The 15,463-nt window shown below is 42.7% G+C and overlaps 1 protein-coding gene across 1 annotated transcript; it reads right to left on the bottom strand.

The window, feature by feature from the left end:
• Window positions 1-2,524: 2,524 nt before the first annotated feature.
• gpr61l (G protein-coupled receptor 61-like) lies at window positions 2,525-10,820 on the bottom strand. Its single transcript, XM_024437873.2, has 2 exons — window positions 10,376-10,820; window positions 2,525-4,579 (listed from the first exon to the last, which is right to left on the bottom strand). The coding sequence occupies exon 2, from the start codon at window positions 4,499-4,501 to the stop codon at window positions 3,206-3,208; it is 1,296 nt and encodes a 431-aa protein (XP_024293641.1). The 5' UTR covers window positions 4,502-4,579; window positions 10,376-10,820; the 3' UTR covers window positions 2,525-3,205.
• Window positions 10,821-15,463: the final 4,643 nt, after the last annotated feature.

Below are 15,463 nucleotides of genomic sequence, written 5' to 3'. Positions count from 1 at the left end.
AGATTTATGTTAAAAACATCCTAAAGATTGATTCTATACATCGTTTGACATGTTTCTGCGAACTGTAATGGAATATTTGGACTTTTTGTTTGACCTGCACGTAATGAATTTGGATTTGAAGGCATGAACAAAAAGGAGGTATTTGGACATAAATTATGGACTTTATCGAACAAAACAAACATTTATTGTGGATCTGGGATTCCTGGGAGTGCATTCTGATGAAGATCATCAAAGGTAAGTGAATATTTATAACGCTATTTCTGACTTTTACTGACTCCACATTATGGCGGATATCTGTATGGCTTGTTTTGTGTCAGAGCGCCGTACTCAGATAATTGCATGGTGTGCTTTTTCGGTAAAGTTGTTTTTAAATCTGACACAGCGGTTGCATTAAGGAGAAGTTTATCTAAAGTTCCATGCATAACACTTGTATTTTCATCAACATTTATGATGAGTATTTCTGTAAATTGATGTGGCTCTCTGCAAAATCACCGCACGTTTTGGAAGCAAAACATTACTGGACGTAAACGCGCCAATGTAAACTGAGATGTTTGGATATAAATATGAACTTTATCGAACAAAACATACATTTATTGTGTAACATGAAGTCCTATGAGTGTCATCTGATGAAGATCATCAAAGGTTAGTGATTAATTTTATCTCTATTTCTGCTTTTTGTGACTCCTCTCTTTGGCTGGAAAAATGACTGTGTTTTTCTGTGACTAGGTACTGACGTAACATAATCGTTTGGTGTGGTTTCGTCGTAAAGCCTTTTTGAAATCGGACACTGTGGTGGGATTAACAACAAGTTTATCTTTAAAATTGTGTAAAATACTTGTATGTTTGAGGAATTTTAATTATGAGATTTCTGTTGTTTGAATTTGGCGCCCTGCACTTTGACTGACTGTTATCATATCGAGCCACAACAATTAAGGCTATATCAATATCCCTTTTTGATTAATGGTGGATGCTTCCATTTTGACATCTCCATGTTGCTGTTTTGACGTTGTATACTAGTTTTGCCTCTTAATCCCTTGCATTGATATACACAGTTGAAGTCGGAAGTTTACATACACCTTAGACAAATACATTGAAATTCAGTTTTTCACAATTCCTGACATTTAATCCAAGTAACAATTGTGCATAAAAAGTCTGTCTTAGGTCAGTTAGGATCACCACTTTATTTTAAGAATGTGAAATGTCAGAACAATAGTAGAGAGAATGATTTATTTCAGTTTGTTTTTCTTTCATCACATTCCCAGTGAGTCAGAAGTTTACATACACTCAATTAGTATTTGGTAGCATTGCCTTTAAATTGTTTAACTTGGGTCAACCGTTTCTGGTAGCCTTCCACAAGCTTCCCACAATAAGTTGGGAGAATTTTGGCCCATTCCTTCTGACAGAGCTGGTGTAACTGAGTCAGGTTTGTAGGCCTCCTTGTTCGCACACGCTTTTTCAGTTCTGCCCACAAATTTTCTATAGGATTGAGGTCAGGGTTTTGTGATGGCCACTCCAATACCTTGACTTTGTTGTCCTTAAGCCATTTTGCCACAACTTTGGAAGTATGCTTGGGGTCATTGATGCCATCTCATGATGCCATCTATTTTGTAAAGGGCACCAGTCCCTCCTGCAGCAAAGCACCACAACAACATGATGCTGCCACCCCCGTGCTTGACGGTTGGGATGAGGTTCTTTGGCTTGCAAGCCTCCCCCTATTTCCTCCAAACATAACGATGGTCATTATGGCCTAACAGTTTTATTTTTTTCATCAGATCAGAGGATATTTTTCCAAAATGTACGCTCTTTGTCACCATGTGCAGTTGCAAACCGTAGTCTGGCTTTTTTATGGTGGTTTTTGAGCAGTGGCTTCTTCCTTGCTGAGCGGCCTTTCAGGTTATGCCGATATAGGACTCGTTTTTCTGTGGATATAGATACTTTTGGACCTGTTTCCTCCAGCATCTTCACAAGGTCCTTTGCTTTTGTTCTGGGATTGATTTGTACTTTTCGTACATTTAGTAGTACATTTATCTCTAGGATACATAAGGCGTCTCCTTCCTGAGCGGTATGACAGCTGCGTGGTCCCATGGTGTTTATACTTGCGTACTATTATTGTTTGTGCAGATGAACGTGGTACCTTCAGGCATTTGGAAATGGCTCCCGAGGATGAACCAGACTTGTGGAGGTCTACAATTTTTTTTCTGAGGTCTTGATTTCTTTGGATTTACCCATGATGTCAAGCAAAGAGGCACTGGGTTTGAAGGTAGGCCTTGAAATACATACACAGGTACACCACCAATTGACTCAAATTATGTCAATTAGCCTAACAGAAGCTTCTAAAGCCATAACATCATTTTCTGGAATTTTCCAAGCTGTTTAAAGGCACAGATACAGTGCATTATAAATTAAGTGAAATAATCTGTCTGTAAACAATTGTTGGAACAATTACTTGTGTCCTGCACAAAGTAGATGTCCTAACCGACTTGCCAAAGCATTAGTTTGTTAACAAGAAATTTGTGGAGTGGTTGAAAAGGAGTTTTAATGACTCCAACCTAAGTGTATGTAAACTTCCGACTTCAACTGCATATACTTACACATGAAACATTGTTTTTCACTGTAAGATGGATAGAATTATTAGAAAAGATGAATTGATTTTGTTACTATTGTACCGATGCTTGTCACTTTATTTAAATAATGTGTTATCGATAGAATGTTAATTAGAACCTTTACATGGCCGCTGTAAAAGTTGAAAATATCAGTATTCTTACAGCATTCCTCACTGTTCATTGGAAACATCAGTAAACTCAAATAAATGTTATTTCACAACATATAATTCATACAAACTAATCATCAAATAATCATACATTTTTACATAAAGTTTTGTAATGAAACAACAGTAAAGGGTCAATGAAATTCTGTAGCAATAATTTTATATTTCACATTAAAACAACAACACTATGATCTTGTGTTGGAGACATTACCTGAATAAATCCCATTATACCAATAAATAATAAGCCCCTACTCAGAGGCATACATGAAGTATAGTATTTTTTCTGAGCATGTAACCGGATCAGAAAAAAACACAGGGCCATTTTGACGTTAACTAGGCCCCAGAGTTTGTCTGAGTCAGTTCACAAACTCTGGGTGCTACGAGGATAGAGGGCTGTCAATATTAATAGTCCATATTGAAGTGTGTTGTCCATTGTGTTTAGCCATGCTCCTCTGGTATCTGTCCAGGGATCCTGACCCCCTGGTCCAGAGTGTTCATGGGGCTGGAGTTGGCGCCGCTGGAGCGCGTGTCGGCCGTGTTGCTGGACCTCTGAATGAACTGGAGGAAGTTCTCCTGCAGGGAGCCCTCGTGGCTGGAGGTACCCAGCTCTACCGGCCTGGAGGAGCAGCAGCGCCGGAACTTGACCAGCTCCTCCCTGATCTGCCTGTTGAGCAGGCCATAGAAGAAAGGGTTGACAGCGAAGGAGGAGTAGGCCAGCCAGGTAACAGTCTCCTCCACATCTCCGGGGCTCTGCAGGGATGAGCTGAAGGACAGGTGCAAGTGGAAGGAGAAGTAAGGCAGCCAGCAGAGCAGGAACTGACCCACAATGATCACCAGGGTGAGGGCAGCCTTACCCCCGCTGAAGGCCATCTCAGGGGATAGTCTCTGGGGCAGGCTGCGGGTGGTTGTGATTATGGTTGTCTGGCTGTTGATGGAGTCAGAACGGTTGGGACGTTTGGCCGGGTTGGACGAGGCCCATGTGGTAGGTGTGGGTGTGTGCTGCATGGCGGCCGAGCGTGCAACCTTGTACACGTTACAGTAGACTGTGAAGATGACCACGGCGGGTAGCAGGAAACACATCACGCTGAAGAGCACAGCGAACACCTTCCTCAGCCGACTGTGGCTCCAGTGGAGGGAGCAGTGGTTGGCAGCGATGGAGCTGTGGGCCCCGTAGGCAGGCCAGCCAAACAGGGTGACCAGGGCCAGCAGGATGGACTTTACCCAGATGAAGAGCATGACGCCAATGGCCAGGTTGATGCTCATCTTCACCTCGTAGCGCATAGGATGGACGATGTAGTAGTAACGCTCCACACTGATGGCGGTGATGGTGAGGATGGAGGCACAGATGAGGAACACGTTGAGGAAGATGTAGACCTGGCACTCCAGCACGGTGAACACCACAGTGCCGAAGAAGGGCGAGTTAGAGATGATGCCCAGAGGCATGAGGAGGATGGCACACAGCAGGTCCACTGCACACAGGTGGCACACAAAGGCAAACCTCTTCAGGTGAGGGGCGCGGGCTATGGCCACCATGACTCCAGTGTTAGCCAATAGGGCGATGATGTTAAGGGTCACCATTGCAAACAGCCCAATCAGATCCTTGATCTGAGACTGGGAGCTGGTGACCACTCCCACCTCTGCAGGAACTGTGGGGTTGGGTCCCCATAGGCTGGTTGTGAGGTTGGCCCCTGTGCGATTGGGAGTAGAAGCCAGCATCGGACCAGACTTCTCCATAGTTCACAGAAGACTAGTCATCATTACAGCAGCAGGCCCCATTGCAATGTTTACTTTCTCCTCTTTTTAGGATATGTCCTGTTAGACAGACAAAAACACAATTACAAAAATTATACGATCTTGAAATGTCACCAAACATATACAGAACATGGTTGCCATATTCTCAGAATATGATATGTTAATATTCTAGACACGTTTCATGGGAATGTTGCAAGAATATTCCTGTGTATCAGGCATCAGGACGTCGCCTGACGGTCCCAAAGAAACGTTCTCCCCCCAAAATCATTTTCATCATTACACATCACACCTTGTTACTGTGGCTGAGCCAATCAACACTCTGATTGGTGAAGCACTGATCCATTCACAGCTCTTTGTTTGTTGGCAAGGTTAGGGACACACACAAACAATGCTTTTAACATAGTGTTTTCAACCTAGTGTGTTTGACTCACTGTGACATACATGATTACATTGCACATGTTGCACAGTAAATATTATTCAACATGTCCTCACTTGAGCTTTTGAATCCACAACCTCTTGGTTCACGGCATTCCGATCATCCTGCTACACCACCATGTCTGTGTCCATTATCAGTTAATCTGACTATTCTCTCATCATTGATTTGATTGACTTGGGGTGGCAGCGTAGCCTAGTGGTTAGAGCATTGGACTAGTAACTGAAAGGTTGCAAGTTCAAATCCTTGAGCTGACAAGGTACAAAATCTGTTGTTCTGCACCTGAACAGGCACTGTTCCTAGGCTGTCATTGAAAATACAAATTTGTTCTTAACTGACTTGCCTAGTTAAATAAAGATGAAATTTTAGGGCTTTTTGTATAGTTGTCTAATGTTGGTGGGGTATATAACCCTGTTTTAATGCAACTCCTGAATCACTATGATCAATAAAAGTATGTATTTTTGTGTACTTTAACAGGGCTGAGACTAACATTTAGGATAAAAGTAAGAATAGCTGTGTCTATGTCAAAGCAACTATCTCCCATCCAGGCCAATCCTACACTACACTACAGTATGTGTGTGTACTGAAGATAAAAGAGGGAAAACAAAGACTTTTGGTAAGCCTGAGGGTTTCAGTTGCTCACTACCTTTGTTCATGTCCAACATCATGTCACAACACTCACCAATACATTTACCTGAGTCATCTCTCAAGTCTACATTTATTGATATTCTTTCTCAATTATATCATTTCACTTTGATTAGTAAAACCTGTCCAAACACATCAGTCTGATATAATTGAATATAATAACAACGTTTAGCCCAAAAAGAAAACAAAGCAAATGAATTTGTAAAATGTTTGGATATGATTACATTTCTAGAGCATTAGGGTCGTAAGGGGATCCCTGCCCTGGCCTGAAGCCCCTCTAGTTCATTGCTTGGAGGTTATTGGACAAGCCAAACTACCAGATCACATGGTCGTAAAACCATTAAGAACTGAGAATACATGCATTTTTACTGTTTTGATAAGAAAAACAGATGTACAAGTTGATTCAGATAAAGCACTTACAACAGTTTGTCTGAAACATATAATCCTTACTCCTTGCTACATGGTGTATTTGTATAGCATGGATTTGGGGAACACAAAATAGATCATAGTAATGGGCACATTAGATACGGTGTGGGGCACCAGGCCAATTGAGTGATTGTGATGTTGTTCCCCATGAATACAGGGTTATGTAAATCTGCTCTCCTTTCGATCCAAACACTGACCAACATCAACCTTCCACTCACATAGGAAATCTATCCTTGCCTTTTGACTTACTAAAGTCGTTGTTTTTTTCTCTCAGAAGGGTGTGTTTACTTTAGACAGGAGAAAAAGTGAAACACTTCTCAGAATTTCTCCCTCGTCCCATTTCCCAGTAACATGGCGGAGACACGCTTGAGTCTTTTACTTTCGGTTTTGAACCACCAACTTCAAACAGCTGAAAATACATTATATTTTTGTTGTTGAAAATATATTTCACAGCGATTTAGATGGTACAATGACTCCCTACACTATAAAGTGCTTGTACTCTCACATAAACTCAAATTGAGGGAACAGTAACATTTTGGCAACCAGGAAATGACAGAGCAGCTTTCCCATTTTGACAACAAATGCCATCCTGGAAGGAGAAATCAATATGCAAATATCATAGTCAATCACAACACTGGCGGGTAAGACATACTGTGAAACATTATAATTCCACTATTACTGCAGATACATTATGGACATTTTCTAAAATTACAATGCAAAAAAAAAAAATCCTATGTGTGGCACCTTTAAGAAAATAAATCAAATCAAATCAAATTGTATTTGTCACTTGCGCCGAATACAACAGACCTTACAGTGAAATGCTTACTTACAAGTCCTTAACCAACCATGCAGTTTAAAGAAAAACCTAAAAAAAGTCAGAGATTAGAAAAACAAATAATTAAAGAGCAGCAGTAAATAACAATAGCGCAGCTATATACAGGGGCTATATACAGGGGCTATATACAGGGGCTATATACAGGGGTACAGAGTCAATGTGTCAATGTGCGGGAGCAACGGTGTCGAGGCAATTGAGGTAATTATGTACATGCAGGTAGAGTTATTAAAGTGTCTATGCATAGATAATAACAGAGAGTAGCTGCAGCGTATGGGTGGGGGGGGGCAGTGAGGTACTGGGCCGTACACACTACCCTCTGTAGTGCCTTGCGGTCGGCGCAGATGCCATACCAGTCAGTGATGCAACCCGTCAGGATGCTCTCGATGGTGCAACTGTAAAACCTTTTGAGGATCTGAGGACCCATGCCAAATCTTTTCAGTCTTCTGAGGGGGAATACGTTATGCCGTACACTCTTCATGACTGTGTTGGTGTGCTTGGACCATGTTAGTTTGTTGGTGATGTGGACGCCAAGGAACTTGAAGCTCTCAACCTGCTCCACTACCGCCCTGTTGATGGGTCCTCCTTTTCCTGAAGTCCACAATCATCTCCTTTGTCTTGATCATGTTGAGGGAGAGGTTGTTGTCCTTGAACCACACAGTCAGTTCTCTGACCTCCTCCCTATAGGCTATCTCATCGTTGTCGGTGATCAGGCCTACTACTGTTGTGTCATCAGCGAACTTAATGATGGTGTTGGAGTTGTGCCTGGCCGTGCAGTCATGAGTGAACAGGGAGTACAGGAGGGGACTGAGCACACACCCCTGAGGGGCCCTCGTGTTGAGGATCAGCGTGGTGGATGTGTTGTTACCTACCCTCACCACCTGGGGGTAGCCCGTCAGGAAGTCCAGGATTCAGTTGCAGAGGGAGGAGTTTAGTCCTAGGGTCCTTAGCTTATTGATGAGCATTGAGGGCACTTTGGTGTTGAATGCGGAGCTGTAGTCAATGAATAGCATTCTCACATACGTGTTCATTTTGTCCAGGTGGGAAAAGACAGTGTGGAGTGTAATAGAGATTGCATCATCTGTAGATTTGTTGGTGCAGTATGCAAATTGAAGTGGGTCTAGGGATAATGGTGTTAATGTGAGCCATGACCAGCCTTTCAAAGCACGGCTACAGACGTGAGTGCTACGGGTTGGTAGTCATTTAGGCAGGTTATCTTAGTGTTCTTGGGCACAGGGACTATGGTGGTCTGCTTGAAACATGTTGGTATTAGACTCAGTGAAGACACTTGCTAGTTTGTCAGCGCATGCTCGCAGTACACGTCCTGGTAATTTGTCTGGCCCTGCGGCCTTGTGGATGTTGACCTGTTAAAAGGTCTTACTCACATCGGCTGTGGAGAGCGTGATCACACAGTCATCCAGAACAGCTGATGCTCTCATGCATGTTTCAGTGTTACTTGCCTCAAAGCGAGCATAGAAGTTATTTAGCTCGACTGGTAGGCTCGTGTCACTGGACAGCCCTCGGCTGTGCTTCCCTTTGTAGACTGTAATAGTTTGCAAGCCCTGCCACATCCGACGAGCATCGGAGCTGGTGTAGTACGATTCGATCTTGGTCCTGTATTGACGCTTTGCCTGTTTGATGGTTTGTCGGAGGGCATAGCGGGATTTCTTATAAGCTTACAGGTTAGAGTCCCGCTCCTTGAAAGCGGCAGCTCTACCCTTCAGCTCAGTGCAAATGTTGCCTGTAATCGATGGCTTCTGGTTCGGGTATGTACGTACAGTCAATGTGGGGACGACGTCCTCAATGCACTAATTGATAAAGCCAGTGACTGATGTGGTGTACTCCTCAATGCCATTGGAAGAATCCCGGTACACATTCCAGTCTGTGCTAGCAAAACAGACCTGTAGTTCAGTAATGTTTGCTTGTAAAGGTAGTTTAGAATTCTTTTCCGTCTGGTTGCACATTTTACATGCTGATAGAAATTCGGTAAAACTGATTTATGTTTCCCTGCATTAAAGTCACCAGCCACTAGGAGCACCGCATCTGGATGGGGGTTTTCCTGTTTGCTTATGGCGGAATACAGCTCATTTTGTGACATTTTAGTGCCAACCTCACTCTGTGATGGTATGTAAACAGCTTCAAAAATACAAATGAAAACTCTTTAGGTAGATAGTGTGGTCTACAGCTTATCATGAGATACTCTACCTCAGGCGAGCCAAACTTTGAGACTTCTTTAGATATCATGCACCAGCTGTTGTTTACATAAATGCATAGGCCTCCGCCCCATGCCTTTCCAGAGGCTGCTGTTCTGTCTTGCCGATAGAGTGTCCGTTCTGTTCCAGCTGTATGTTCTTAATGTCATCTTTCAGCCACAAGTTTTTAATGTCCCGTTGGTAAGATATACATGCTTTCAGTTCGTCCCATTTATTTTCCAGTGATTGAATGTTAGCTAGCAGAATGGACGGCAAGGGCAGATTAGCCACTCGTTGCCTGATCCTCGAGGGCACCCCGATCTTTTGCCTCAAACTCTCCGTTTCCTTCTGCAGTGAATCACGGGGATCGGGTCCTGGTCGGGTGTCTGCAGTATATCCCGACTCATTGAAGAAGAACTCCTCGTCCAATTTGAGGTGAATAATCCCCGTTCTGATGTCCAGGAGCTCTTTTCTAGTCATAAGAGACAGTAGCAGCAACCTTATGTACAAAACAAGTTATAAACAATGCAAAAACACAAACAAAATAGCATGATTGGTTGAGAGCTGATAAGATGGCAGCCCTACCCTTCGGCACCAGTATGTTTTACACTGAAGGGCCAGTGACCTGTGTTCAATGGCTCTTACAGACAAGCACTTTTTTTTGAGAGACGTGAGTCACCCATGCTTGTCCCTCTGATGTCCCCCTCACTATCCCTCTGGTTCCATCTCCTCCCTGCCATGTCAGCTCGATATGTCACTGCACAGCTACTGTCAACTGGGAAACACACTGAGATGAAGTCAGTTAAATCTGCTTCAATGTGAATACATTTTCTACATTTGGTACAGGGATATTTGACTAGAAATGTAGCTAAATATGGATGTATAGGCACACTTTTGGTAAGGCTGTGTATTATGAGTGATAATAGATGGAATAGAATAAACATTTGTTATATTTCCCTTCAGGATAATTATATTTTACTGAAAAGATGAGAAGTAATTTTTTAAGAGCACATACACACAAGATATACATTGGACATTTACATTACCTTCACTTTGAAACACATAACTGCAGTATGCATGGACCTGAAGCAGAAAACCCATTCCCCCCAAAAACAATAACTTAAAATAGTTTGTTCCCTCAACTCTCAGCTCGTCAATGACAATGTGATGAAATGTTCAAGTGATTACAATGTATGTAAAAGTCCACAGTGCATCTAACAGAATGTACACCTGTTAGCTATGCATCCTGTGGCGGATGTACTGTATGTTATGGAGATGGGAAAATGAATGAAAATGTGTAAAATTATCAAATAAGTCTCATAACCTACCCATAATATTAGATGATATGTCCAGTCCAATTCAAAGAAATAAGACGTTTTTGAGTCGTACTTTCTGGATATCCCAAGGGTTGTTTTAGTGAGGAAACCTCAGATGAGTAGACCTGAAAAAGTCCTCGTAGACCAGTTACAGTGGGTATTTCCACTGGATGAGCAGGACAAGTTCCACACTGGTCAGGGTTCCAGGTAGAGGTAGCCAGAGTGGGTTGTCCAGAGGTTTTGAAGTTCAGTGTCTATTATAGGTGTACTCCAGAGGGAATATCCCTGGTCCAAACCAGGCTGTGGTAACAGAGGGACACTAGTGTAAGAGATGGTGTGTAGAAGCTGTTGATCACTTCACTTCCCTCAGGATAGTGTCTAAGTCCCTGATAGATGTGAGAGGATGCCCTTTATCTCTCTCAACCCTCCTCCTTTCACTCTATCACTGTGTATGGCAGTGACTGTCACACATTGTGAGCTGTGTGATTTTTTTTCAGACAGACACACACTCCACTGTCCCCTCAGAAGTCAGGTCTTCCCAGGGTCCTAGAGCTCACCAAATCACAAGACTGGCACCAGCTGTGTGGTAACAACTGCAACTGGAATATACAGTACATGTTGACATGGCCTTTTCCAAAAATGTGTTATTTATTGTATTATTTAGAGTTTAATTATTATTATTTTTTACCAAATGTCACATTACGCAGAGTGAAGGTTAGTTAAAACAATTTGGTATAATCTTTTCCTGAACTATCATCTATTAATTTAGTAATTGAACCAGCTGTGGTGATGACAATTATATTAACCTCTGGATGACAATGTTCAAAATTGAGTGTTAGGAAGAAACTGTAATGGCAACTTTGTGTGTTGGTGTTGCTGTTTAATGAAATGTTGTAAGTGTTGTGTGAAGAATGGGATCACCAGATCCAACTGAGTATATACAGTGTATTGCAAACATGTTGAGCAACAACCACTAAACAGTGTCAACCAACAGTGACATCAAAAGAGCTGAAGGTATAACCTTAGTTATTTTGCACAAAACACTGGGAGCAGGGCACAATAATATAACTAAGAAAAATCTAGATGAAGAGAGAGAGATATGCAACAGACAGAGGTCTGACAGCTAGCTTGAGGGTCATTTTGTTTATTGAGCCTGTATCATGGGTTCAAGTAAATAGATCACATACAAAAAGGCTGAGAGGTGACAACATTCAACAGGGTCTGAGGCAGTGCTCACTAGTGACACCTCCTGGTGGTGATGCAGAAGGACATTCTCTCAACAGGCTGCTGTGTGTGATGAATAGGACCTGTATTCGTAGTGTCTCAGAGTAGGAGAGCTGATATAGTATCACTTATTCTTTACGATTTAAAAAGCAAAAATTGTCCTAGATCAGCACTCCTAATCCGAGACGCTTTGTGAATCTGGGCCCAGGCCACTGAATAAACTGAGACAAGCACATTGATCACCACAGGCACTTTCAACAATTGATAGGCAACACATAAACAATAACAGTGCACTGGGATTATAGATTGGCAAAGCTGCATCTTCTCGTTCATAGACACACACTAATGTATAGTCAAATCAAACTTCTGTGGACATATACAGAACATGGAGATCATCTCTACAGTTATTCCCTCAATCAGGCAATTTACCCCATGCCGATACAGCATATATCTTCCATATTGAATTATGTTGCATGCACTCACATTCATATGGTAACTGAAGAGATATGTTTTCACCAAAAGTAGGTGAGTGAAAATAAAAAGCTTATACAAGTAAACTCAGCGAAAAAGAAATGTCCTCTCACTGTCAACTGTGTTTATTTTCAGCAAACTTAACATGTGTAAATATTTGTATGAACATAACCTGATTCAACAACTGAGACATAAACTGAACAAGTTCCACAGACATGTGACTAACAGAAATTGAATCATGTGATCCTTAACAAAGGGAGGGTCAAAATCAAAAGTGTGGCCACCAGCTGCATTAATTACTGCAGTGCATCTCCTCCTCATGGACTGCACCAGATTTGCCAGTTCTTGCTGTGAGATGTTACCCCACTCTTCCACCAAGGCACCTGCAAGTTCCCAGACATTTCTGGAGGGAATGGCCCTAGCCCTCACCCGCCGTTCCAACAGGTCCCAGACATGCTCAATGGGATTGAGATCTGGGCTCTTCGCTGGCTATGGCAATACACTGACATTTCTGTTTTTCAGGAAATCACGCACAGAACGAGCAGTATGGCTGGTGGCATTGTCATGCTGGAGGATCATGTCAGAACGAGCCTGCAGGAAGGGTACCACATGAGGGAGGAGGATGTCTTCCCTGTGACGCACAGCGTTGAGATTGCCTGCAATGACAACATGCTCAGTCCGATGATGCTGTGACACACCGCCCCAGACCATTACGGATCCCGCTCCAGAGTACATGCTTTGGTGTAATGCTCATTCCTTCGACGATAAACGCGAATCCAACTATCACCCCTGGTGAGACAAAACCTTGACTCGTCAGTGAAGAGCACTTTTTGCCAGTCCTGTCTGGTCCAGCGACGTTGGGTTTGTGCCCATAGGCGACGTTGTTGCCGGTGATGTCTGGTGAGGACCTGCCTTACAACAGGCCTACAAGCCCTCAGTCCAGCCTCTCTCAGCCTATTGCGGACAGTCTGAGCCCTGATGGAGGGATTGTGTGTTCCTGGTGTAACTCAGGCAGTTGTTGTTGCCATCCTGTACCTGTAATGCAGGTGTGATGTTCGGATGTACAGATCCTGTGCAGGTGTTGTTACACGTGGTCAATGCGAGGACGATCAGCCGTCCGTCCTGTCTCCCTGTAGCGCTGTCTTAGGCATATCACAGTACGGACATTGCAATTTATTGCCCTGGCCACATCTGCAGTCCTCATGCCTCCTTGCCTCATGCCTAAGCCACATTCATGCAGATGAGCAGGGACCCTGGGCATCTTTCGTTTGGTGATTTTCAGAGTCAGTAGAAAGGACTCCTTAGTGTTCTTATGTTTCATAACTGTGACGTGACCTTAATTGCATACCGTCTGTACGCTGTTAGTGTCTTAACGACCGTTCCACATGTGCATGATCATTAATTGTTTATGGTTCATTGAACAAGCATGGGAAACAGTGTTTAAACCCTTTACAATGAAGATCTGTGAAGTTATTTGGATTTTTACGAATTATCTTTGAAAGACAGGGTCCTGAGTTTATGTTCAGAGTCAGAAATACAGAGCAAAATTTTAAAAATAATGTCCAGAATGAAGACACAGGTAGGTACTGTATTGCATTAGTAAAGGTACAGTATTCACACTTTATATCCAGTAAAGGTAAAGAGAAAAGTCCTGCCATAACAACAAGTACAGTGGGCAAATAGCACAATTACTGTACATTGAAAATCTAGCCACAGTTTTTGTCTGTTCAAAGTAAATATTCTAGACTAACAGATTTACAATAAGGATTGTAATTTTAAAAGAGTACAGTATATATTTATGTTTACAATTTAGTCATTACAGTAGTGAGCGCATACATTTTCATTTGTACATTTGAATCAAACCCACAACCCTGGCATTGCAAGTTCCATGTTCTACAAACTGAGCTCAGGTTACGAGTAAAACTGCCAACAGCCAAATACAATAGACCAGCTATTCCCCCAGGGGTACGCGCAATGCCATCAGGGCCAAGCCAAATAAAAACGTGATTCACATTTTCAAACAGTGCATTTAGATTTTCCAATGGGGCTATACATTTAGGTGATGTTTTTATCTCACCTGAGTAGCCTCATTTCACTGCAAAAAATGTACTTCAACCATCTAGTGTTCAGCAAAATAACAAGTAAAAGCCATGACAGGGAGACATAGTGGAGTGGTAATGCCATGACAGGGAGACATAGTGGAGTGGTAATGCCATGACAGGGAGACATAGGGGAGTGGTAATGCCATGACAGGGAGACATAGTGGAGTGGTAATGCCATGACAGGGAGACATAGTGGAGTGGTAATGCCATGACAGGGAGACATAGTGGAGTGGTAATGCCATGACAGGGAGACATAGTGGAGTGGTAATGCCATGACAGGGAGACATAGTGGAGTGGTAATGCCATGACAGGGAGACATAGTGGAGTGGTAATGCCATGACAGGGAGACATAGTGGAGTGGTAATGCCATGACAGGGAGACATAGTGGAGTGGTAATGCCATGACAGGGAGACATAGTGGAGTGGTAATGCGTGTGCAAGCAGTTGCTCCTGAAGCCACTTGGGTACAATGCAGCATCCACCGAGAGGCTCTTGCTCCCAAGGAAATGCCTGACAGCTTGAAAGATGTTTTGGACACTACAGTGAAAATCTTTAGCTTTGTTAAAGCAAGTCCCCTGAACTCTCGCATATTTTTTCTGTTTATGCAATGATATGAGCAGCGACCATGTAAAGTTTTTACAACATACAGAAGAGCGCTGGTTATCAAGGGGCAAAGTATTGACACGTTTAAAAAAAAATGAGAGACGAGCTTAAAGTTTTCTTTACTGACAATAATTGTCACTTGTCTGAATGCTTGCATGATGACGAGTTTCTCACACGACTGGCCTAGCTGGGTGATGTTTTTCCTCGCCTGAATAATTTGAATCTAGGATTACAGGGACTCTCCGCAACTATATTCAATGTGCGGGACTAAATTGAGGCTATGATTAAGAAGCTGGAGATCTTCTCTGTCTGCATTAACAAGGACAACTCACAGGTATTTCCATCATTGTATGATTTTTTGTGTGCCAATTAACTCAAGCTTATGGATGTCAAATGTGATTTAGTGAAGCATCTGAGCGAGCTGGGTGCGCATTTACGCAGGTACTTTCCAGAAACGGACGACACAAACAACTGGATTCGTTATCCCTTTCATGCCCTGCCTTCAGTCCACTTACCGATATCTGAACATTTAATCAGAAGCCACTGCCAGATAGATTTCTGGCAGGGCTGCGCTCAGAGTATCCTGTCTTGGAAAATCACGCTGTTAAGACAATGATGCCCTTTGCAACCACGTACATATGTGAGAGTGGATTCTCGGCCCTCACTAGCATGAAAACTAAATACAGGCACAGACTGTGTGT

The sequence above is a fragment of the Oncorhynchus tshawytscha genome, linkage group LG02 (assembly GCF_018296145.1).
Source record: "Oncorhynchus tshawytscha isolate Ot180627B linkage group LG02, Otsh_v2.0, whole genome shotgun sequence".
Lineage (NCBI taxonomy): Eukaryota > Metazoa > Chordata > Actinopteri > Salmoniformes > Salmonidae > Oncorhynchus > Oncorhynchus tshawytscha.
The sequence above is the reverse complement of the archived record's forward strand: the minus strand, read 5'-3'. Positions and strand labels throughout refer to the sequence as shown.